The sequence below is a fragment of the Falco cherrug genome, chromosome 6 (assembly GCF_023634085.1).
Source record: "Falco cherrug isolate bFalChe1 chromosome 6, bFalChe1.pri, whole genome shotgun sequence".
Classification (NCBI taxonomy): domain Eukaryota; kingdom Metazoa; phylum Chordata; class Aves; order Falconiformes; family Falconidae; genus Falco; species Falco cherrug.
Genome location: NC_073702.1, coordinates 41,756,647 through 41,782,213, shown reverse-complemented (window position 1 = coordinate 41,782,213; position 25,567 = coordinate 41,756,647). Strand labels below are relative to the sequence as shown.

Sequence of the window (25,567 nt, the reverse complement as noted above, 5' to 3'; positions counted from 1 at the left end):
GTTAAACTAAGTAGGAAAATACAAGGACATGACTATGTGGCATTATTTCAGAAACTGGCACTTACCAATAAAGAGCAATTATGATCCCCTCTGGAAAACTCTTCCTATTCCCTCCTTGCCAACCAACTTGGCCCAGCCTGGAATCTAGCAGACCAAAGACCAAGATCAGCGAAAGCCACCTTTATGTCTATATGATCTCTCATCTCTCCCCTGAGGGTTACATGCTTTGAAGCTGCATGAAGTGAGAAGGTTGGTTCCATAATCCATGTATCACCACGCTACTGCCACCACAGAAAAAATTTGGCTGTAATCAGCTGTGACTTTAATGTCCTCTGTGGTGAGCTGGGGCTTGTGCTGCCTGTTTCCTGGTTATCTTTAAATAGCCAAAAGCAGGCTGTCTGCTCCTGGTGTCATCCCACCAATATGAGATACTTAATGGAGATACCCGAGTTAGGAGCGTTGTTGCTCCAGACTTCATCTGTAGTCAAGAGACAGGCTGGCAGATACTTTGTGAAAATGAATCAGATAATTTCTGTAATTTTCATCACTGATGTGTTTTAATTAATGCCAACCTCATTCTCCCCATGAGTCAGTAGAAACAGCACCTAATAACACCACAGGACTAGGCTCAGCTATTGGGTTGAATCCAACAAATTTCTTCATGCTTCCTGTACAGCCACAAAAGAACGAGAGGGAGGGGGGGAGTTAACCCATTTACCACAGCCACCTAGCCGCATTTATGCAGTACTTTCCCCCTTAAGTTAATAGGGAACTTCTGAACTCAATTTAAAGTAGAAATTAAAACTGGGCTGGGGGATGCTTAATGCTTTGTGTGGTCATCATTTCATGATAAATGAAGCTGGTTAGCCTCCTTAGGTTCATCTCTCTGACTTTACTTTTACTCTTACCAGTAATTCAGCAAGAATTTAATGGAGCTGTCTGGGGTTTAGCCTAGCTCCCTTGCTGCCCGAATCTGTCTGTGTGTGCAACTCAGTCCTCCCACAGAAGCTTTTCAATGTTAGCCAATTTCAACCAGATTTTGCCAAGGCAAACAGACTGCAAAGATAATAAATTTATACAAATAAGCTGCCAATCAAGTACAAAATACCTGTTAATACTGTATCAATTATAATTACCAATATTAATCAATATTTTATATAATATACATTAATTATTAATATGTGTATAATTATAATTAATACTTACTAATACCTGTTAATACCGAGAAAAAATCTTGGTTAGTTCAACCCTTGTCAGGCATCAGAGCACTTAGGGATGCCAAGGCAGGAGGTAATTCATGCTGCTGTGATCACATGTGTAGCAATACCCTGCACCAGATAGTTTAAAGCAAGCTCTTTCTGCTGGGTCTGGCTGGTACAGACTTCATTTTCTTCACAGCAGCCTCTGTGGTGCTGTGGTTTGGATTCATGACTAAAACAGTGTTGGCAACACACCAGTGTTTTATCTGTTGCTGAGCAGTGCTTGCATGGCATCAAGGCTTTCTGTTTTTCCCACTCTGCCCACCTAGTGAGTGGGCTGGGGGTGGGCAAGAGGCTGGGAGGAGACACAGCTGGGGCAGCTGACCTGAATTGACCAAGGCAATATTCCATGTCCAGCAATAAAACCTGGGAGGCTTTCTGAAGTAGCCATTGCTCGGAGACTGGCTGGGCATCCCTCTGCCTCTTGGGAGGTGGTGGGTGATTGCTTTTGTATCACTATTGCTTTTTCTCCCCTTTCCTTCAGTTACTAAACTGTCTTTATCTCGACCCATGGTATTTTTTTCTTGCTTTTGCTCTTCCTAGTCTGTCCCCCATCCTGCTGGGTGTGGGAGTGAGTGAGCACCGGCGTGGGTACTTAGTTGCTGGACAGGGTCAACTCACTACATTAATCTACATCTACATGAGGTCTACCAATAGCAGTATAGATGAACCTTGAGGATAAAGAACTGAAACACGTTTGGCAAACAAATACGTTACCAAACCGCAGGTATTCCCCATCAAGCTCCCAGATTCATTGACCATAGCAGAATTACAGTACTGTAAAGTGGTAAAAAAATGCTCCTGTAGCACCTGGGAAAACCATTTATAAGAGAATACAAATGTGTACAGGGGTGATTACCAGAGGATGTTCCTGTACTTGCTCACTTTGCAGTACCTTACTTGTATCTTGAGATGCACAGCAGCAGCAGCTAGCTAGCACTGTATAAATGCAGAAGAATGAAGTCAGAAAGGGTAGACACCTCATGAACTGGAAGTGCATCACTTGGAAACAAGATGAAGGTGGCTTTGGGTGAGGTAGACCATCATAGGATGATTATGAATTGCCAGTATGATGTGTCTGTGAACAATGTGTTGTGGTATGGCATGTGTCAGAAGTGTTTCCAATAAGGACATGGAGGCACGAATGCCACAGAAGGCAGCAGTGCAACCACACCTGCCATCGCATGCAGAAGTCCATCACTTGTAATTGAAAAAAGGTAAAGTAAAATTGGAATAACTTGATTCTAGGATATTTAGAGAAATGTTGTCCAAACTTTCAATCTTGGCCTGTTAAGCCTAATAAAACAAATTGAGAGGAATTATGATTGCTGTCTACTCCATCCAATCAGGGAGCAAAGGCAACAGGAAACATAAAAAGGAAAAAGAAAAACTTAAGCTTACTAATGATAGTGATATAATAACAAATAATTATAAGGTGGTCATTAATACCTTGGAATTAAAAGGTTTCTCATCACTAGCAGCTGGAATCAGGTTCCATAATTGCCTTGCCATGAAAGCAAATGAGACTTAAAAATTGGTTGCTATAGTGCTCTGTAAATTTATGGGAAGACTTACATAGCTAGGTGCCTGTGATGGTAGGCTGGAAACAACAAACAAGACCTTTCTACTCCTGGGATCTCATTATCATGAAAGGGCACTAAGTATCAGGAAATCTTCCTGGTATGGAGATCAGCCTGGTAATGCCATTGACTAGCAAAGAAAGCTGCTGGATCTGAGACAATGACTGCATTAATAAGAAAGGCTCCTGGATCTCTCCCTCTTCCTGGAAGCAATTAAATAATTGATTGAATAGTTCTCGAAGTTGGAATTTTCATTTGGGAATAGGCCAACACAATGCTGTAGGAACATATATGAAGGGACCACATAAGATCATCTTAATTGTCAAGGAGTACTGGTTATATAAATAACACTCCTCCATAGTGGGGTAAAGGCAATAAGAAACACCATTTTTCTTTGGATCAAACACTGCTGCATAATAATAACTATACATAATTTATCTAAGACTTGTTAAAGCTCTGCTAAGGCCTTTTACAATCTAACACAAATGTTTAAGTAAACACAACTAGCAAAACATACTGTTTGCTGGAAATGTAATAGAAAAGAACACTGGGTGCACTCAATACAAAGGGCACTGGATCATGGACTGTTTTCGTTTTTGAAGAAGCAAACTTACTGAATTAAAGTTTCTCAGGGCCAGATTTTTCCATACTGCTCAGCATCCAGAATCAGAGAAAAAGTTTCAACTGTTCATTTTTATGTATGTTCACTACCTTTGCTTAGAAAGAAGATTTTTTTTTTTTTCCCACAGTACATCCAATGGTGACCTTTGGCAACCTGGCCTTTTCTGGGTTCCTGAGTTGGAGCTGAGTGTGTACAAATATCAGACTTCAAGTATGAAAGCAGTCTGTACCCCAGCTCACCCAGATGATGATACAGTTTATGTGCAAGTAGTTGGACTGCCCCAGCCATCACTCATCACAGGGATCTGTTGGAATGGGCCCTTCCTGGGGAGGGAAGTGCCTTATGAGTTTTCTAAACTGGCAAAGGTCTTAAAAAAGCCAATATAATGGCATAAATAAATAGGGAGATTTGGTGATCTACAGCTTATTTTGTGTACTGCACTGGTCTGCCAAGCTGGTATATTGTATCAGGTAGGTCTGTGGTATAGCTGGTACAAGCAAGAGAAGTAGCCTTTCTGTTGTGTAGACTTGGCTTTATATTTTTATTTATTCAATTCTACTCCGAAGCTTACACAATAAAGAGGACTACAAATGAAATGCCACTGATTGTTTTTAACTTGTGCACTGTAAATGTCACACGACAAGAGATTACTGGTTCAAGAGAAGATACCCTACCATGCAGGAGCTTATTGCTAGCACTGGTTTGAAGCCTATGTTTGCTTTCTGTAAAACCCACAGAATGAGGCAATAGGAATAGCCTTGGTCATTGTCCTTCTGAAATAACATAAGGATCTGAGTGATTGCAACTCAGCTAATAAGCACATTAATATTTGCTAAGCAAAGCCTGAGTAACATTTTAGGGTTTATATACATATATATATTATATAATATAAAATTAGATTCAAATACATCACTGCTAAAGCTCAGAAGCTTGAATCAGAATTGATTTCCGCTTCATTAACTGACTGTTTGTAATGTAAATATCACAGTCATTTTTGCCTTTGAGAAGCAGATTTTGTTAAAAAAAGCAAACCTGGCATTTGTTGTATCGCTAAGCACTTGGAAAATGTTAGTGTAGCTTAGTGAGGTAGGTTGTTTTTTCTGGTTTTTAACTCCATCAGCTGTGGAACACATGGATTTCAGCTATTCATTAAAATTTTCAAATCCTTTAACCATATTGCAATCTCTTTACTTTGGAAAAGAACAGTGCAGGGCTTTCCATGTTTAGCTTCCAGGCATAAACAAACTCAGTTGGCTGAACCTATTCAGGAGCATTTAGCATCCATTCCAAGAAAAACATTATATTGGCCCCAACAGAAGTCGTGTCTGAATACTATTTCATTTTATCGATTGCTGCTTTTCATTTTAGCACTATCTTTTGATCGTTACTTAAGGTCTTCATCCAACCAGTTTTTGGCCTGGTAACCAGCAGATGAAGTTGGCAGGCTGTCGAGATCACTGTTTATGAGGCAGACAATGCAATCACGTACCAAGTAAGAATGAGTGTAGTGTGTTGCTTCAGCTGTACTTAACTAAAAGGTTTTTAAACATCTGACATTGGTGCTTGATGGATTTGAGTTTGCACTAAAATGAGGTGGAGAGAGTGGGCATGAATGTGTTTTGTAGATGAAATATTCAACTAACAAAGAGACAAAGGGGAAACTGGGACATCAAGTTCTCCCAGGGATCTCCTATGTACTGCGAAGGAGTCAAACTAAATAGTGTTTTCAAAGTTTCTAAATTAGCCTTCTCCCAGTGAAGCCAGCAGTAAAATTCCCAGTGGTTGCAACGGATGTCAGGTTAGGTCACTGTTCTTTAGGCCACTGAAAATCCTACCTTTTTAAAAAAAATATTATTATTTCTTTCTGTCCCTAATGTCATACTGGTGTTATCTGGACCTTAAACTTCAAAATTGCTTGCTGCTTACCTGAGCTGGTGTCATCACTGTGCCAGCATGCAGGTGGCCTCCATTCTGGTGCAGCCACGGATTTTCCCAGTTGTGAAGAAAGGGCTGGTGTGCATTTGAGCTGTTGCCTCTACGTAGTCTGGTTGTGCTCTCCAGGTTGAATTCCCTGACTGTAAAATACAGATAATGGCACTTCCCTGCCTACATGGATTATGTGGATTCCTCAAGCTTTCTAGGGATAAAAGCCAAAAAGTAATGTAACAGGTGATGTCTTGCTGCATATTTTATCTACTAGCATAGAAACATTACTCCATTATTCAAAAAAATGGAGACACAGACATGAAAAACAAATTAAAAGCAAAGAAAAAATGCCATTAATAATAATGAAGAAAAATGAAATGGCATATGACCTGATTTCTAAAAAAAAAATAAAAAAATATCCCTGCAGATACACAAACTACTAAATATGATTCTCTGTGTGATTAAATGAGCTTCTCTCAACTTGCCTACCTTACTGTTTGCTTAAAGCCACTTCAGTTTTTTCCAGTCTGCACATACTGAGCCAGAATATGAGAAGGACTACTCAGTGCATGTACTCTTACAGTTCCTAGACAATCAAGTTGAAAACTGCTAGAGCATTAGCTACCTGAAGAGGAGGTACAGCTGAAAATCAGTAGGTGATACAGAAGGGGAATCACAGGGGCAAACACATACACAAATAAACATAACAGGAATCAGTAGACAAACATGTCTGGAAAAAAAAGGGAGAGGCATTCTTCTAAATTTGCTAATTAGAGAGAGAAATATTTCCTTACAAACTGTAATCAAGTCAGATAAAATATAAAGTAGTACATTTGTCTCTTTTTTGCTGAATCACTGTCAATGCTGTGCTGTCAGATACATCTGGTTGAAGTTGCTGAAGGACCATCAGGAACAGTTAGGCATGAGGTTTCTTTCTTCTGGCAACTTTGGTCCGGTGCTGTCTGCTTCAGGCTTTTCTGTTGCTTGAAGAACTGAAGGAAGCATGAGAATTTTGCTGCCTGGAAACAAAGTCTAGTCATTGAGAACTATATTGCAGCTCTCCATCTCTGTGTAGGGTTTCTCTAGATCAGCCATCACAATACTTAGTCAAAGGCTGAAGCAGATAGATTAAGTCAGCATGGGGCTAACCAGTCTTCAGAGTTGAAAGTACACTTTGTCCTTCCTACGGTGCTGCAAGCGTTGCTTATTGAGCTTGCTGCACCCGATGACTTACCTGTGTAGTGGTTTGAGCAGCAAAGTGAACATGAGGAATATAGCAGCTGTTGTTACCTCGGAATGTGAGGCACAAGCGGCTAAATCTTCCCAGACTACCAGGGCAGCAGAATGTCTTGGAATCTGGCCTCTCGCCTCCAAGTGCCTCAGGATCCACTCCACAACTGCAAATTTTACTTCAGTTTACATGATCTACAAGTTCTGTAGGCAAAAAGTTTTGCTACCATACTGGTTTGCACTATGGAGGGTACCTTAATATTCATATGCAGAAAGCAAACCCCACTGCTCGCTGTCCTCTGAGAGCATGACTTTTATTTCCCAACAGTGGCATAATGTTTCTTCTGGAGTGCCATTTACTGATATTTTTTTTTAACTGTACATTTTAAAATGAAATTATTTGGCTTGCAGTTTGTGACAAGATAAGGCAGACATTTAAATGATATTTTAGTCAAAGTCACGGCTCCCAAAGTATTATTTATGTTAAGCTTTGAGATATGCTTTTTCCTGAGGGAGCCAAACTGTTATATATTTTCTTCTTAATCTACTCAGTATTCAGATTTCACTGCCAGCAGGAATTAAATATTAGAAATTTTCATTGTTGTTATAGAGCTGAATTATTACAGAGATAATTATTATTGAATATTTCAGTATACATCCTGTACTTAATCCATTTAACACATACTAAAAGGAGCTCGGATTGCAGTACCCAAACCAAGTCTATGATTGTTTTAATCTGAAAGATGAGGAAGGTTCAAGGTAAAGAGAATTCAATAAACAAAGGCAAACCTAGATGTAAAAAGATAGATTTCTTTTTTGCTTTATATCACCATAATAAGTCAACTTCTTAGAACATACAGTTAAATTTTAGTGTTTCCGGAGTGTATTGCTAGTAGAGAACAAAGACCACAAGCTCTTGAAAGCTCCATCTACTTAGACCTTCGGGTTGGTTTCCTTCTTGTTTTGCGCTTGAGTCCTGTTTCTCTTCACCACCCCCATGGCTGCCCAGGACCACTTCCAGAGACGCATGTGCCGACCCAGAGGAAGCATTTACCAAGGCTGGCTTCAAGGACTCTAGCAAGCAATGCCAGTTCTTAAGTTTTTAGAAAAGGAAAGTTCACATTCTCCACACCAGCAACAGAGCCCAGAGCCTGTGGGAGCTCGGCAGTCCTGTTTGTCCTGTCAGGAGCTGTACCCTGTTTCCGGCAGGGATGTTGCCGTCATGCCTCTGTTGTACTTAAAACTCACCATGCCCCCCATACACATGGCCAACGGATCTCTGTGTGAGCCTCTGAGGCTACCAAACAAACTAGATAGCTAAAATTGGGTGAGATGAATTCCATACCGATATTTCAGAGCTGGAATAAGGAACAGTCTGAATAGACACTGAAGACTTGGTTTGTTCTGGTTTGTTTTGTTTCAAACTACAATATCAATTACAGTTTTTTTTAAGTTTTAGATTTTTTTAAAAGGCATTTGCCACGCAAAAAAACTTCTTTCAGTATAGGAAATGTTAGGTTCAATTCACACATCTCTATAGGAATTCCAGCATGTCAACAGAGCACCAATCCTGATTTTTCATGCCCTTTAAATGGAAACCATAAGAATCTCACTGTAAACAGAAATCAGGTTTACAGCCTGTACCATCTCAAACTTCATGTATGTATGCATACAGATGTATATGTATTAACACAGAGAAGATCAGAACATGTTCTATTAAAATCTGTAGGATACACTTTTTTTTTTTTTTTAAGCAGGGTGTAAATCTGGACTGTGCAAAGCAACCCTATGTGACAAGGGCCAATAAAGCCATCCTCTAACAGCGGGCAATCTTGAGTCGATGCTGGAAATCCTTTCTTTATTCTCCTTTCCTGCCCTTGCTTATGTCTTAAGATGAATGCTCAAAATCCCATCCACTGACACGTTCTTCCAAAGGAAGAGATGTTTCTGTTCTAGCCTTATGACTCATGCCTGCCATGCCCTGCCCAGGCCAGAAAGAAAGGCAGGGGCTGATCTATAGTCCATTGTCGTCAATGGACCTTGGTCCAGGGGAATAAATTACATATTTCTATGCGACAATTAAAACATTAACTTGTTAGGGCAGGCTCTAACTCAGTGAAACTGCCTTATAGTGAACAAGTTTTTCTTCCTCTATAAGACACTAAAAAGAAATGGGAAAGAGATTCAGACTTCTTTTATTCCAAATGTTTGTGGATGTGAAATGTAGTGATGAGCTCCCATGTAACACACTATCAAAGTATAAATTAAACATAGTGACTTTTCCCTACCCTGTTGCAACAAGCCATATAAATTATAAAATAGACCCAGGTATAGGAAATTAAATCATGAAATAATCAGAATTCACAGTACAATGTCCCCATTAAGATAACGAACTTGAATGAGCTACACTGCAGTGTTGTATTGCACCCCTACACTTTAATGTAGCTACTTCTGCACGTAGCTCACCAGTGCCAAAAAGGAAAATGGCGTTTAAGAAATGGCCATTGTCCTCTTGTTGCCACTTCCTTTCGCTCTCATTTTCTTAATTCTACCAGTTCACTTTCTCATTTTGGGTACCTCATGCCTTCATCTCTTTTGTTTCCTTAGACTTTTAATGTTACTTCTAGCAGAGACAGAGGACTACACTGCTGATTTTAGCAACCAGACATTTTTGTATTGAGCCGGGGATTTCTTTATACCTCAAGCTTCTTGCTCTGCACTGACCGATACAAGGCACACCCATATTTTCAGGACTTTACAGTCATGCCATACAAAATAGTAATTCAAACTCGAGAAAAGAAATCCATGGCCCTGGCATTTATTTTGTGCTAGTAGTATGTTTTAATCAAAGGGCTAGCCTCTCAGCGGGGAGACTGAATCAGTCAAGGAAATGCGTGGCCCACCCAATATCTTTGTACTCACTTTGTACTCAAATGAAAAGAGAAATAAAGTTTAAAATTCTGATCACTTTATTTATTGTGCATTTTTTTCCAAAACTGAATTGTGCAAATCCTTAACATGGCATATTGGATGTGGACAGTATCTATTTCATTTCAGAATAGAACAGCAATGCACATCAAACAGTAAGATTGCTAAGGCTTGGAAATACTAGTAAGCTTTACTTACTGTGTTAACATTGTGCAATGAAAGTTGTCCCTCTGCCCCACATTGTTTGAGCTCTGAATGTATTTTCAGAAATATACCCATATTCTAATTCAGTTTAAAAGAATGATGATAGAGAAAACCCCTGAGAAGTCTCCTGCCTCCCTTTGCCATGTCCAAAGTATTGCTGTAAGCACAAGAAAACTGAAGCCCTGTGAGCCTAGCTTGCACAACACTTAATCGGACCCAGTCAGCACTGCAACAACAGTCATGGTTAGAGCTGAAACTGCATCCTTAGCTAATCTGCCAACAGTAACAAAGTCTATAATGAGTACACAGGCAGGTTTCATGTTGTATGTTACAAATACACCAGCACAAATATGGTATAAAGCTGGATGTTTCTATGAGAATTTGGTTTGAAAGCAAGACCCCTACAGAAAGCCTATTAGGAAGGAACCCTGAGAAAACACTGAAGAGATGCAGTCTTTCCTCTGCCAAGAAAGCTGTTAAGAAATACTGCCCCAAAATCAAAAATTGTGCTGAATGAGCAAAGGAGTGGTCAAAGAAAAAACAGCTGATGCAGTGCACATCCTCCACCCCCCTTGATGCTCATGCACTCATGCACACAAACATAGGCTGCTCTCTCTCGCAAGTGTTACAGATTTCTGACTATAAATGTCAAGCAAAGTTCCTCATCTAACTCTGCTCTCCACACTGACAAACTGCACAAGTTCAGAAAGGTGTAGTTTAACCTTCTTTGTACCACGATGAGCAAGTCTGTCCATTAAAAAAAACCCAAATTAACAGTTACGTTTTACTTGGTGGATTTAAAACCCTTGGTATAACTTCAATGTGATTTTGGTATGATTGCACATGCAAGAAAGCAAAACCCAAACAACAAACTGTGCCAACTTCTGAACTCTGTGTCTCTGAAATCACTGGGAATTTTGTTTAATCAAGGAGTTCAGAATTTGGCCCTGATGAAAACAAGCTTTAGCAGCAACGTGGGCTGGCCTCAGCACCGCTAGTCAAACCAGTGATCTCCCATGCAGGTTCTGTTCCACTCCAGGCCACAGTTCCAGCACCACTCAAATCTGCACTGGGGGCGAGGACATTTCATGTGCATGCAGCCACCTGCAAAATAGCAACAGAATGGCTTTGGTGTTTGGCAAACACTTAAAGATGTTAATCAACAATTAACAGTGTTAAAATCAACTTTCTTAGGCATTTATTTACTAACCAAGTAGAATATTTATTAAAAAAGAAGTACAAACCTGAGGAATATTTTTCTTGGGCATTCTAAAACCTGCTACTCCCTCTCTTATTGGGGTACAACGTGCTGGTCTCACTTCATGGACTGCAGGAGTAGGAGGAAATTAGAGACTATGCTAGGGACAGGGAAGAGATGACAGTGTGTGGCCTCTCAAAGCAGTTACGGAGGTGTCTTAAGAATACCCTTGCCCAGCTGTGAGCCAGAAGATGAACAAAGTTCAATTATTGTTTTAAATCAGATTACATAACTGAGACATTTGCAAAGAGAATAAATCAGAAGATAGACTTTGGTGGCTGACTGCTGATTATATCAAAATGACATTAGTAATTTAAGTTGATTTGACCTTCTTAGTATTTGAAGCAGCCTTTTAATTGCATCAGTTTCCTGCGAGCTGGGTTTCTTACTTGCCCATACTGTGAGAGCAGCTTTAATCCCTCTGCTCACAACCTTGATCAAATGTTTAATTTGTAAGATATAAAACATTAACATTGTCAAAGGTCATTACAGAAATACACTTCAAATGGAAACCATGTTGCTTACCACACAAAGAGATCTCTTGTATAATTTAAACTGAAAGAAAAGTATGAAGAAATGCTGAAATGTCATCTTGGTTTGACTGCAGGTGTTGACAGGAGGTACAGGGATTGTGTGTTCCCTACTGTACACCCTGCTACCCTTAGACCATCTTTTGTATAAATGCCAATCCAGAATGATTCTCAGAAGGCAAAACCAGCAGGAGACACAAGAACTGGTTTGTTAAAACAGGCCTGTCTGCTTCAGCTGACAGAGAGAAAACTAACTGTGATGGCAAGGTCTATTCATCAGTTTGTATCTTTGTGTCAGAGATGCAATTTGCCAGACTTTTTAATCTTATTTAAACGTAAGCATGCCAAAAGGTCAGCCTCCATGTTACACTTTACGTGAGGTTTAGAGCCAATCTTCTCTTGCGGTTTGTATCAAACAATCCCTGGGTAAAACACACCTCAGTTCTGGCGCAGGACCCAAACCCCAACAGGCACCCTCTGTCAAACGTGTGCTCTGCCTGCTAAGCTACATAAATCACGTTATCCTCTGCTACATGGCAGCTGAGATCAGCAGTCAGAGTGGAGAGTGCCTCAAGCAATGTGGCTTACATCTTTGTGAGTGCAGCCGTCCTCTGAGAGATGAGGATGTGCGTTTAAACTCACTTAGACTGGGAACTGAGCTGTGGGAAAGTGTTTCGCTCTTTGACTTCAGCCATTACAGAAAAGTTATTGGCATATATTCTACAATGCCTATAGCTATACAGGCTGTTATAGAAATGTTATTGACATAGAGAAATATAGGCTATTACAGAAAAGTTATTGGCATTGCCACTGTCTCTTGTAAAAGACAGTGCACAGAAGCATTTGGGCAGGGAAGGCAGAATTATTCTCTTGTGTGGAGTCAGTGTACTCCTCCCAAATGAGGACTGCTGGCAGACTTTGGTGTACAGTGATCAGCCTCTGGACACTAGCTGTACTTAGGCAAAAGTAAAGTGCTCCTTTCAGTTTACAAATGTCAGCCTGGAAGCTGGCACATGCCGTACCCGTGACCAGAGAAGAAAGCAAGAACTGCACTTTTTAAGCTTCATGCCTTAATTCACAGAATCACTGAATCGCTGAGGTGAGAAAGTACCTTTAGAGATCATCCATTCCAAACCGCACTGCCTGAAGCACGGTCAACTAAAGTAGTGTGCTCAGCATCACGTCCAGTTGGGTTTTGAATGTATCCTAGAATGGAGGCTCTTTCTGGGCAACCTGTTCCAGTCTTCAACCACCCACATGGTAAAAAGCATTTTCTTACATTTAAATGGAATTTCCTGTGTTTCAGTTTATGCCCATTGCCTTCTGTCCTTTTGGTGGGCACTGAGAAGAGTTTGGCTCTGTCTTCCTTGCTCCCCCCCTCAGGTATCTATTTCTGCAGTCCTTTTATCATCTTTGTAGCCCTCATTGGACTTGCTCCAGTCCATGTTCCATGTTTCTCTTGCACGGGGAAGCCCAGAACCAGACCCACCACTCTAGATGTGTCTCACCAGTGCTAAGCAGAGGGGAAGGATCACCTCCCTTGAACTGCTGCTGATGTTTTTCCTAATGCAGCCCAGAATGCTGTTGGCCACCTTTGCTGCGAGAGCATGTTGCTGGCTCATGTCCAACTTGTACTCCACCATGACACTCAGGTCCTTTCCATCAGGTTGGCCCCCAAGCTGTCCTGGTGGATTTCCCTTTGTTAAACTTCATGAGGTTTCTCACAGGCCATTCCCTAGCCCAGGGGTCCTCAAACTTTTTAACCAGGGGGCTGGCGTGCGGATGAAGTGGCAGGAGGTCATCTGCGGCTGCTTGGTTTCCCCCCCGCCAACCCCTGGCGGTTCTGTAAATACCGGGGGCCGGACTGAGGACCCTGGGGGGCCGTATCCGGCCCGTGGGCCGTAGTTTGAGGACCCTAGCCTGTTGAGGTCCCTCCAAATGGCAACACAATCCGTCAATTGTGGTTTTAGCCTGCTGCCATGGCTTTGGCGTTTTGCATTATGAGGCACTGTTCTGACATGGGTCAGGCTACAAGCAATGAAAGGTCTTTTCCTGCTTATTATCCATTTTCAATAAATATTTTATTTCAAAGATAAAAAAGTATAATGGCCTTTACTTCCTTTTTGATACACTGGGGATTTTTACAAGGAACTTCCCTAAACATTAGTGGGAGTTGTGTAAATGGTGTCAAATAGGGATATCCTCTTTGTGACAACTGTGATACAGTTTGTGACTGTAATTTAACAGTAAAGATTTTGTAGCAGAGTCTAAGATAAAGTAAAGGTCCTAGCCCTGCTTCAAGCCTGACCAGAAGGATTTTTTTATTTGGCTTTATTTTGCATAAACTAAGTATTAGAGTCATGATTATTGTCTATTTCTAATCCAGTTCAAACTCTAGTTTCCAGTCTGTTTTACAAATCTGTAAATAATTTTTTGACCTGCCCCTCTGTTATCTCTCTTCTGCTGCCTACCTTGCTCTTTACACTTTGCCAAATCTTGTCTCGCCTTCCCACTCTTGAATTCATGCTTTCTTTCCCTCTTCTTGTGCTTGAGGAAGTCTCCCACTTTCCATCTGCCAACTGCCTTCTTTTCTTTCATCAAACCCCAGACTTCAGGATTTTGTCCTATTTCTTTCTCAGTAGTATTTCTGTGGTATCACTGCTTGAAGTGTTCTCTCCTCGCAGTCTGCAGTGTCTTATTTGGTGTTTTAAGCATACCATTTGAATAAGTGATGCCACAAAACTGAGAAGTATCCTCTATACTTAATAGTCGTATAATATTTAGCCAACCATTTTAATATGTTTTGAGTAATTAATATAAATACAACTAAGTCTTGAAACAGCATGAACCTATAGGGTATAGCCTAATTACTATTCATGCTTCCCATTTTAACCACTCCAGTGCCAGCAGATTACTTTTCTTCCTACATGGTAAGCACTGATTAGTGCAACCAGCATGTCAGAACTTACGCTTCTTACTCTGACTTGGTCTTCTACTGTGGGCATGTCACTGGGTTGAAATTAGTCTCATCTAAGTTCAGCTACATACTGTGCAGACATCTACAGCAGGACTAATTTTCCACACCCCACTTTTAGGTGCAATTCTTCTGGCATACATTACACACATGTTCTGTTTCATTGTGAGATGAGTTTTGCCCCACAAATGTCTATTTTTTCCAGTGACAATGGAAAAGCTAGACAACTAGCTGGACATTCAGTCACATGAACACTACATCCAGTGGCTCTCTGTGCCTCATTTTCCCTATCTATAAAATAGCTAGGCATTTTGTGAGGCTTAATTAGTGTCTTTAGAACTAAGTGATTTAGATTTAGTGATTTCAAGATAATTTAGACACAGTGACAGAGGGAATACTCAAGCTCTATGTGCTCTCCCTCTCTTGGAGTAATAGTGTGTATACGTACACATGCACATTCATACATTTATACTGTAAAATGGATTTAAAAAGACAGTTAAGTATATAACTAACAAATTTACCATTTTTTTCTACTGGAATATTGCAGCTGGGGCATGGCTTGGTTGTCTTCTTGATTGTTTCTCTAGATGCCTCTTCCCATCGAGCTTGCATGGCTGCATGTTCATCAACTACATACCCCTGCAAAGAGACAGAAAAAACACCCTTGGGTACCATACTGCATGGCTGCGCTGGGACATGATGTCTACACTGAAGTGATAACTTTACCCACAAGAAACAGTCAGGAGTGACTGCAAGGCCAGGTAGACTGGAATTTGTATGAGATACAGATTTTTTGCTTCAAAATGCAAACTTATTTTCTCCTAGTGTGCACAACACATGTATTGGGTTAGATCCCAGGATTCAGGATGGTGGAGGAGAGCTGCAGCAGCTGCAGCATGTGTTGTCCTGGATGTCCTTCCCACATCCAGCTGCAGCACAGGCTGTGTCCTCCCCATTCCTCCCTGCCCTGAGTGGCAGGCAAAGCCCCGGGAGGGGCACACTGAGCATCAAGTCGTGCTGCAAATGCACAAAGACAGGTAAAGCAAAAGGCAAGGCGAAGCAGGAGTCAGATGAACCTGGCTGAGACATGACACATTAGGTTTGGTTCTGCTTCAGGGATTAAAGCCCTTCTTGCAAGAAAAGCAAAACCACTAACACAATGCAAGACTTGATAATGCAGGATGGTGGGGTCCCTGGAAGGAAAATGTTTTTCATAATGAAGCATACTCCTTTGTTTGGGAGGTCTAGGTTTCATTCAAACATAGTCTATATAAATTTAAGAGGCCTTGAGAGGCACAAAGAAGGAACACAAAAAAACTGGAGAAAAAGTAAAAAAAGAATCTAGTGAACAATGAAAGCAAGCAACTCCTCAGACAGGGTGACACAGATGGAAAAATTATCATGAAGTGTGTTTTAAAAGGGACCCCTGTGTTTGTCCTATTTATGACTGGGACAAAATTACGTAATCTACACAAGTGCCCTACTTGGCAATTTCCTACCTAAAATGATGATACAAGGACAAATGAGATGGTAGTGCCTTGGGTCATTCCTATTACAGAAGGCTGGCAACTATGTGATTAGTAGCTGTAAACAGTGTGTGTAGGTTCCAGTTCTGCTAGCTCTTGAAGTTCTGCTCTCTCCATTCATAATGTTGGTTTTTCCAAGCATATGGAAGAATTACGAGCTTAAACTAAATTACATAATTTGTAAAAATTCCCATAATTTCTTTGTGTATACCTTCTAAATACTTGTAGGCTGTTCTGTGGCTAGACTTCTAATACTTATCTACATGGATAATTTTTAAATATATTTATTTCTAGTAAGACAGAAAAAGGAAATTGGCCCAACTTTTAAACATGCCACAGAACAATAACTCCTCTTGATTTCTGCCCAGCTGCTACTGATAAAGCCTGTGAGTTGTTGCAGTGTCTGTGAGTAAGACCTAGATTTTATTTCTTGGCTGAAGTCTCCTGAGTTAAAATGGAATAACAAGGAGCAACATCTGCAGGAATTAATTTCCAGCTCATCTGGTGGCCATTACAACATGCATCTTAAAAATATCCCAGGCTTTTTTAATTAAGAAACCTCAAAAATGTGTTTATGGCATTATTTCTTTTCTTTTACTACCTACATCAGTCTCCTCAGCCCTTGAGTCCCTTTTGTTGCCTCTCACTCAATATTCTCCAATTTGCTAATATTTTTGATGCAAAGGTGACAAAAGTGAACAGTTTTCTCAGCCGTATCCTAGAAGTGACTTTTACTTTTGGCTCTCTGCTTCTGGAGAGGGAATTTGGCCCTGCACCCTGCTGGGAATTCAGCAATTCGGCAAAAGGATGACCTCTGTACAATGGCACATTAGGAAGTTCTGGGAAATAGAAAAAGCTGCTCAGGCTAATAGCGAAGAACATAATCTAGTATTGATCTTGCAACACCTCGATCTTTAAGGAAGGATGGCTTTAGCAAGCAATTTGAGCTAAATCAGAGGGGCCTGAACACAAGATGGGGAGAGTGGGGAACACTGGACCTGGGCCTCAGTTTGCCCAGTGACCGAAAGTAGATGAAATTAATTTCACCTCACTGTAACGGGAATTAATCACTTAACACTCATGCAGACGATTCAAGATGAAAATCAATATAGCAGTAACAAAACATTGCTATTCTTTTAAAAATAATAGCTACATGAGAAGACCAGAAGTATTTTTAATTTTTGTGGTTGACCCAGAAGAGCTTCACAGTGGCTCTGTTTTTCCCAAATAGTCCAAATCCAAACTGTGTTGTTCAGTACTTGGAAACATACTTTTTCCCCCATCTTCATGTCTTTGTTGTGTCCTAATAGCAATTGACACTGAGGCAAAACTTCATCTGCCAAATTGCTAATTTGATTTGTATAAAGATATTTGATCTTAGTTCTCAAAACAAAAGCAAACTTGCGAGAACGTAGGAATAACTAAACCAAACAACTTCAAACCACACATATGCAATTCACCAAGAGCAAATTGTTGAAAACAGAGGAGTGAATTATATTAATATTTTCCATTGCAAAAATTCTAGCATGAAGCAGATGCAGCAGCATGCTGTTTTCAGCCTATTAGAGTTGAAACATCCCTCCTATGGCAGTCTTGCTGAATGCGAAGTTAAAAACTTCCTGCTGCAAGAAGCAAATGCAGAGAAATGGTACAGTGATGGAGTCCCTCTGATTCAGTAAAGAAATCATACCATACTGATCTATGAGCCTCCAGTATTCACGCCCTTTATTTAGCGCTCCACATACAATTACTGCAAGCACACATATATTACTGTGCATGTTTTCCTCAAACAATAAAGGAAAGGTGTATGACAGTTCTCCATTACCAGTGTCTATTTAAATCACCTTTCATTGTAAGCTAGCAAACCTAATCTCCCTGACAATGGCCTAGGTAACAAGCCATGCCTGTCAAGCAGAGGTGGCTCTCATGTTATTTGGCCTGCATGGTCTTGGATAGGAAGTTCAGAGATGCTCCAGGTGTGCATCACATACCAGTTCACTGAGAACAGGAGACTTTGATCACTTGTGGTGCTGACCCCACACAAAAATTTTTGTCCCATCATCAGTGAAAAGATACTAGATTCCACCCATGCCACTTTATGAATATTTTTTTATTTTATTTTCAACTGTGCTGCACGTTATGACCAGGAATGAATACCCATAAATAACAGGAAGCTACAGTAAGAGCTGTTGCAAGCATCGTTCAACATTCCCTTAGAGAGATTAGGGAAAAAGTCTGCCTTGTTATCTCTGGGTCACACTGAAGGTCATAGATTTACTTCTATTCTGTTTCTATGCTGAGTCCTTTGGAAAAAGTAACAGGGATAAAGAGACCACAGAGACTGCTGAGCACCATACAATGATACAAGAACGTGTATATGGAAAGCTTTTTATGCAGTTAATCGATATCAGGTAGTACTGGGAAAAGTCCTACACAGGCAGAAAACATCTTGGAATAGAAATCCTTCTTAAAGCAGCATGTCACTCAGGTAGTAGGGCATACATCGACTTGTCAGTAGAACTACATAAAGCCAATGAAGTGTGTGTTCACAGTCCGCAAGTAAGCAGTACCGTCCAGATTAAAAACATTCATGGCAAACCTTTTTTTTCAAAATACTGGAAGCATTAGATATATAATGTTACATTCCAACATCCACTGCATTATATTCTGTCTTCTGTAAGCACACTTCTTTAATGATCATGCTTATTTTACCTAGCCTGGAAAACACCTGAAAACTGAAGACCCTTGATTCAGAATAAAATATGAAGCTGTTAACATTGTGTTGTGCTTAGCTTTAGTGAATGTAATTTCTGGACTTCTGCTTGTTTGTTCTTGGTGCTTAGTTCCTTCCTAATAATAAAAAAAACCTGGTTATGTATAACTTTAAATAATGTATCCTTGTACAGCTTCCTTTAAATCAGAAATACCTTTCTTTTTGATTAGAAATGCTTGTTTTTCAGTTAATTTTCCTGGGAAAAATAATTAGAAATATGGAAAATTGTGACTTTATGTGAAATACAGCATTTCAAAAAGGCTTAGATATCTCAAATCAGAACATATTACTCATTTTCTAGCATGAATGCGAGGACAACTACAGATATTTGAAAGTGTTTGAAAGGAAGACAAAGAATTGTACACAAAACAATGTTCAACCCACCATAACATTCAGATTAACACAGCCCATTAACTATTTTGGGCTAGACCTCTGAGCAAAAGCCGCCTCATCTGTTGAAGCCTGATCTACAAGGGATGGTAACAGTCCAATTTAAATTTCTTTTGTTTTTGCAGCTTCTACTGGGCTGTCTTATGAACATGTTCACATGAGTTAACCTCCTGTTGTGTTTAGTGGTGTCTTTTACTTCAGTTGTGGGGGAAAAAAAAGCAGATGTCTAGGGCGCTAGATAGGCTAAAGGGGCTTTGGAAAAGCATGCATTACTTGAGTCATCCAAGAGTCAAAATCTCACAAAGAGAGGTGTACATAGCTATGGGACTAGTGTTCTACTCTACAGAAAGTTTGGGCTAGTCAAAACGCTAAAATATGTCTATAGATAAGCAACAGGAAAGATATCCATCAATGCGAATATGTTTCATGCACAGGAAAAATAGAGGTGTCAGTACCACAGTGATCCAGTTAAATTCACATGAAGCAGCTTTTTATGAGCCAATTTGTCTGGTGTGCCTAGGGAATTTTGCCATAAAAAAAGGAGCTACTCTGTGATGACAGCAACTGGCTAAAATCGAAATGATATACACAGGGTGTCTGATACAAGATGAAAGAGACTTTCACTAAATAAAATCAGAGTGCTCTGGTCTGGTCACACTGCACATCGAGGTTCTCACTCTACATGTTTGGGTTATTCATATCATCATGAATTAAATTCAGGTAGCTGGTGAAGCATAGTATCATAGAATGGTTTGGGTTGGAAGGGACCTTTAAGATCATCTAGTTCCATCCCCCGTGCCATGGACAGGACACCTCCCACTAGACCAGGTTGCTCAGAGCCCCATCCAGCCTGGCCCTGAACAATTCCAGGGATGGGGCATCCACAGCTTCTCTGGGCAACCTGTTCCAGTGCCTCACCACCCTCACAGTAAGGAATTTCTTCCTAATATCTAATCTGAATCTACTCTTTTTTAGTTTAAAGCCATTACCCCTTGTCTTATTGGTACATGACCTTTTAAAAAGTCCCTCTCCAGCTTTCGTATAAGCCTCCTCTACTTATTGAAAGGCTGCTGTAAGGTCTCCCTGGAGCCTTCTCTCCTCTAGGCTGAAAACCCCCGACTATCCCAGCCTGTCTTCATAGTGGAGGTGCCCCAGCCCTCTGATCATCTTCGTGGCCCTCCTCTGGACTTGCTCCAGCAGGTCCAAGTCCTTCTTATGCTGTGGGCCCTGACATAATATTGAATGTACACTGCTCTAAGGCAGAAAATCTAATCTAATACAGGTCACTCTTGTATAACTGTTTTCCATGAGTGGAATAAAAAACATGCCTTCTCCCCTAAGTGGCAACACAGCTACAAATGACTGTCAGCTCAGCCTCATAAACAAAAGCAGCCTGTCACATCTTTTTACTTTATTGCTGCCCAAAATAGGAAAGCTAAAATTCTCTCCATATAGTTCCTATCTATTTCTCATTAGACAGAAAGTTAAGACCTATTCTCAGATTTCCTCTGGTGCATCTTTATTTATAACGTAAAGATTAATTTTACAGGACATTTCCCGGTTATAGTTATTTTTCTTGCTCCTTTAATTAGGCATCTGTGGGTTGAAATGTCCTGTGCTTGACATTGTAAGTGTACCAGCTACTAAACCCCCAAGCCTCGGTTTCTTTTCCAGTTGTTTAAGACACTTTAGAAATCAAGCTAGGTGTGCCATTTTTTGTACAGCCGGTGTTTTATTTAACTTTTTAAATTTATCTGATGGAAAAAAAATCAATGGTCTAATAATAGATGTTCCACATTTCATACTGTGACTCAGGACTCATTGAAAGATGTTATGTATGATGAACCTCTTCAGTAGCTTTTTCTTTCACTAAAATGCAGTGAATGAGTTCTCTTTTTTTTTTGTGGTCAGCATTTACTATTTACCATTTTCATTACTTTCCCCCTTCTTTTGAGTAGAGAAAGAAGTTTCCATAGAAATGCTGTGTGTTTCTCATTTTAACTCTTCCCTGTAGTGCAGCATTTCAAATACCTCACCTTCTGTTTTCCACTGTTCTAAAAACAGTAAGGAAAGTTTGCTGAAATGGTGAAGGAACAATTCTGGAAGTGGTACTTGCAATAGTTAGAGCATAAACAGAAGATGCTGATAACCAAGAGCTGATTTAGGTCATATAACTCTGGAATATGATGTAATATAAATGTTTTTGCTAACAACTTACCCTTCACTGAAGGTTCAAGCAAAAAAGGAGCTTGCTACTTCCTTCATACAGTAAGTCAGAAGACATATGCAACTGCTTAATTTTGTCAGCATTATGTCTGTTACAATTTAATATGCACGTTGCATGGTTTTTTAATTCCACAGCAATAGGGTAATAAATACATTACACCAAATTCATTTCATGAAGCGTTAGCTAAATATTTCATATCTTAGCATTACAATAATTCAGCTAAAGATATTTTGAAAGCGCCTTTATTTGGGAAGTCCACATTAAAATCAAATTCTGAAATATCTTGTGCTCACAGTGGGCCACCATGTTCTACTGCATGATTACAGCAAAGTGCCACCTACACAGAGACCAGGCTTCACAGCCATACCTGCTTGCTAGGAATCTACAGGCATAAGAGATTAGACAATGTTGCGTGGATAGAAAGGGAAGCCTGGCAAGCAGTGTCTGTATGTTTTGTACCACCTACTGGCAATTTAGAGACCTGCATACATAAGGCAATGGGAGGAAAAGACAGACTGCAGGCCAGCCTGCAGCCCAAGTGAGCTGGGAGCTTTTCCAGGAACATTACAAAAGGCTTCAGCAGGGTGCCAGGTGATGTGACAGGCTCTCCTGGATGTGTGCGCACACATGGGTGTGCTTTTCTGCCACACCTGTGCAGCAAAAAGCCTTTTGGGGAAGTGATCAAACGCGTCTGCTCAGAGCTGGTCATTTGCCTGAGGGCTCATGACCGAGTGAGGTTTGAGCCCAGAAATGATGGCTAGGGTTGGGGTCACGGCCCCGGCAGCATGTGCTGATGGATAGGACCAGGTTTGCACCGACTCAGCTGAGGCACTGCACCACTTTTGGTTTGGTCTGATGGGTTCCCAGGCTGATGCAGGTTCTGGTTAGGTTTTATACTGCTAGTGGCATAATAGCAAAGTTACTATCTGGCTCCTGCACTACCTACCTGAGTACCTACCTGTAAGGACTGGGTCTCAAATAAGAAACAGCAGAGTTTGATTTGAAGGTGGTAGGTTTGGGGATAGGCTTTGGGATTTGGGTGACCAAAGTCTCTAGCTGAGGGCTACAGCCGGGACAGGTAGCATCCCACAGGTTTGGAATGGAGTTGAAGTTAAGTTTTACAGCACTAGTTACAAAGTTATACTGAAACAGATTGTAGATGGAAGTTTAGAACGTGTAGCTTTGTGGCTTAGCAAAAATGCTGTTTCTTGTATAAGGCCACAGCCATTGTGCCAAGCCAACAGCCACAGACCTCAGGACCCATCAGGCTTTCTCTGGACTTGTCTTGGTCTGCCTAGAGATTTGGTTTATCAAGTGACAGTAATTATCTAATGACCAGGTGACTATTACCTATTCTGCTTTTGCTTTTATATAATTTTGTATAATTGTGTGGTTTAACAATGTTACGTGCATTTTTGTAACTAACAACAGCAATGGCAAATATAGCTATTATGGCCAGAATGAACTGTCTCTGGCCCTACAGTAAAATGCTATGCAGATGAGTAAAGGTGGGGTGATAGCAGAGGCCCTGAAAGCACAGGCACAAGGTGATACGGGAGGCCCCAGCGCTATAAACAACTCTCCAGTGGTGAGTTACCCAACTGCAGCCTTGAGAGCTGGGTGAAAACAGCCTTAGAGATAACAAAGACGTAACTGACTTAGGTAAAACACACCAGAGATAGTAAATTGGGATCCAACAGCAACTTGCAGACCAGGGAAGGAGGGGGTTAAAAATATAAACGTGACCTCCAACAGTCCATACAGTAAGAAGGAATAAAACATCAGTAAGGACATCATGCTCCTCCAGGTAAGAGACTCACTATGCCAGCCCGTCCCAGACCGAAGCCATTGAGCCTAGGGCACAGCCAGGCAGTGGAACATTAAACGTAACATCAGAGAAATGTGTTACCAGAAGGTTTACCTATCTGTTATTTTAACTATATATGATTGGAACTATAACTCCTAGTGTTATTGTAAATGGACTAAAAATAGTTCTTTGATTAGCTTTGTAAGGTTTTGGTAAGACTAACAATACATTTTTTACTTTGCATATACAATGAACCTGGTCTGAAATGAACACTTTTAGGAGGTAATGAGATTTTCAATGTAAAAATGATGGCAGAAATTCATACAAGCTATTCTGTAACCTATGTACAAGAAATTGGTAACAATTTTTAGCTGCACCAGCAGCTAAAGATGTATGATTAACGATGGATTTTGTTGGATTGCATCGTTTGTAGGGCCAGGGTTACTAGAACTAGCTGGAATTAAAGCTTACACTAAGACTAGATATGGCCTGACAGGATTTTTAAGGAGCTTGGGTTGGAGTGTGGAACAGAAGAGACCACTGGGCAAGCTTTAAGACCTCAGTCACCATGGGCATTGCTGTCATAGGGTTAATAGTGGAGTTTGTTCAAATGAGATGAACTAGATTTACGTCTGGGTCCTACTAAGACTGCCCAGCTGGGTTTGTGGGATGATGAAATAGACATCAGATGTTCATGTAGATTCAAGTCTTTAAATGTAGGTTATTAGAGGGATTTGTGTACAGCTATACTACAGAAATCTATTATGATGTTTAATTTATTCTCTTTACTAAATTCACAGCAAACTCAAAAAGAAAACTTGCTAAAAAGGTGCTACCTTTTAATTATCACACACTCATTGGCTTGACAGGACAAGATGATCAGCAGCTAAAACCATCTTGGGGAAAGTTTGTCCATAGAACCATCTCTAAAACATACCTTTTTATAACCCGTTTAATCTAGTTTCTGTCATCTTTTTCAAACATTTATGTCTCTGTGCCCCACGTTCTATTCTTGTTTATACATGTACCACTTTTACATCAGTGTTATTGCTATTGCTATTACAATTTACCTTGCAGGTGTCTTACCAACATGTCCAGCACTGAAACTGTCCTGGGAGCTACTCTGTACATGTCCAAATCTAAAATGTAGTCACATTTTATTGTCCAGTTGCTAGTGAGCAAGAAGGTGCATTACTTATTCTGGTAAAAAGCAAAATGTCTAGAAAGGTTTTGTGCTAGGGAAGCTAGGCTAATTTCAAGCTGGGGATTTACAGAGGAAGCTGGCTTATGGCTAGATTCCCCATCAGCATAGACTGTCTATGGGTGAGGTTAAAAGTGGTCAGGAAGCTTGGTTTTGTGGTGTACGTAGCAGGGACTATGCGGTTATTTCTAAGCCTAAGTCTGGCTGGAGTCACCTTTACCGTGTCATTGATTCCATCATGCATACTGTGCCTTTTAATTCATCAAATATGACTACTTCTGTCATCCTAAACTTCAAACATCTCCAAGGGGATGCAATGGGTTGAAAAGAAAGCTTCTCAACTGCACATGCCTTCAATACATTTTATTTTCTCTGAAATTATGTAATTTGCACGCTAAGATGGGAAATAATCAGCCCTGCTCCAGGAAGTAAATGCTTAAGACGAGCGTTCAATGGCCTGTCGGGCCCTATCAGGGCTAAAAATGGACATTTCAGTAGAAAGAGAACATTTTATCCATCCCAATGGACCATGCAATATCTGTGCAGAGACTGGAAAGATCATGATATACCAGTATTTAAAGCTAGGCTACTCTCTGCATGCCTGCTGCTCAATTTGCCCTTTCTACCCCAAGCAGCAAGCAGTTGCCTCTAGCTTCCCACCATTATAAGGCTCAAGCCCCTTTGTTCTGAATAGTCGTAAGCACCACATGTGGCATCTGCTTTGTCCCTCTGGTGCTCTGCAGACATGGCTGCCCTCTTCCTTTCTCCTGCCAACCGACCCCATTCCCTGCTGCCCTCCCTCTCTTCCCAGTCCCACCATCTCCGCTTGGCGCTTTTGACCTCAGGCTGCCTCCTGCCTCCTTCCGACATCTGCCCAAGCACAGGAGACTGTCACCACCACCATTTCTGCTTCCTGGACCCTCACAGTTGTCCCATGCCATCTCACAGGCATATTCCCTTTCTTTTCTCTCCCCGCTCCTCTTTCTGGAGCTTCCAGTATCTCTCTGATGGGTCACAGTCACTCCTGTCAGCTCTTGGCTTTCATGGACACTTGAATGCCTCTGTATCAGGATCTACCTCTCTTTCTGAGGGATCTCTTTCTCCGAGGCTTCCAAAATTGGTGTCAGGCTCT

General features: G+C 40.7%; 1 protein-coding gene across 1 annotated transcript in view; it reads right to left on the bottom strand.

Moving 5' to 3' along the window:
* Nucleotides 1-8,795: 8,795 nt before the first annotated feature.
* The window catches only part of PRKN (parkin RBR E3 ubiquitin protein ligase), a 767,421-nt gene continuing 750,649 nt past the window's right edge, over nt 8,796-25,567 (bottom strand). Inside the window, exons 11-12 of the mRNA XM_055714146.1 lie at nt 15,033-15,150; nt 8,796-10,853 (exon numbers count right to left, since the gene is read on the bottom strand). Of these exons, the coding sequence (XP_055570121.1) occupies nt 10,744-10,853; nt 15,033-15,150 (228 nt within the window). The 3' untranslated portion in view covers nt 8,796-10,743. The remainder of the gene's footprint in view (nt 10,854-15,032; nt 15,151-25,567) is intronic.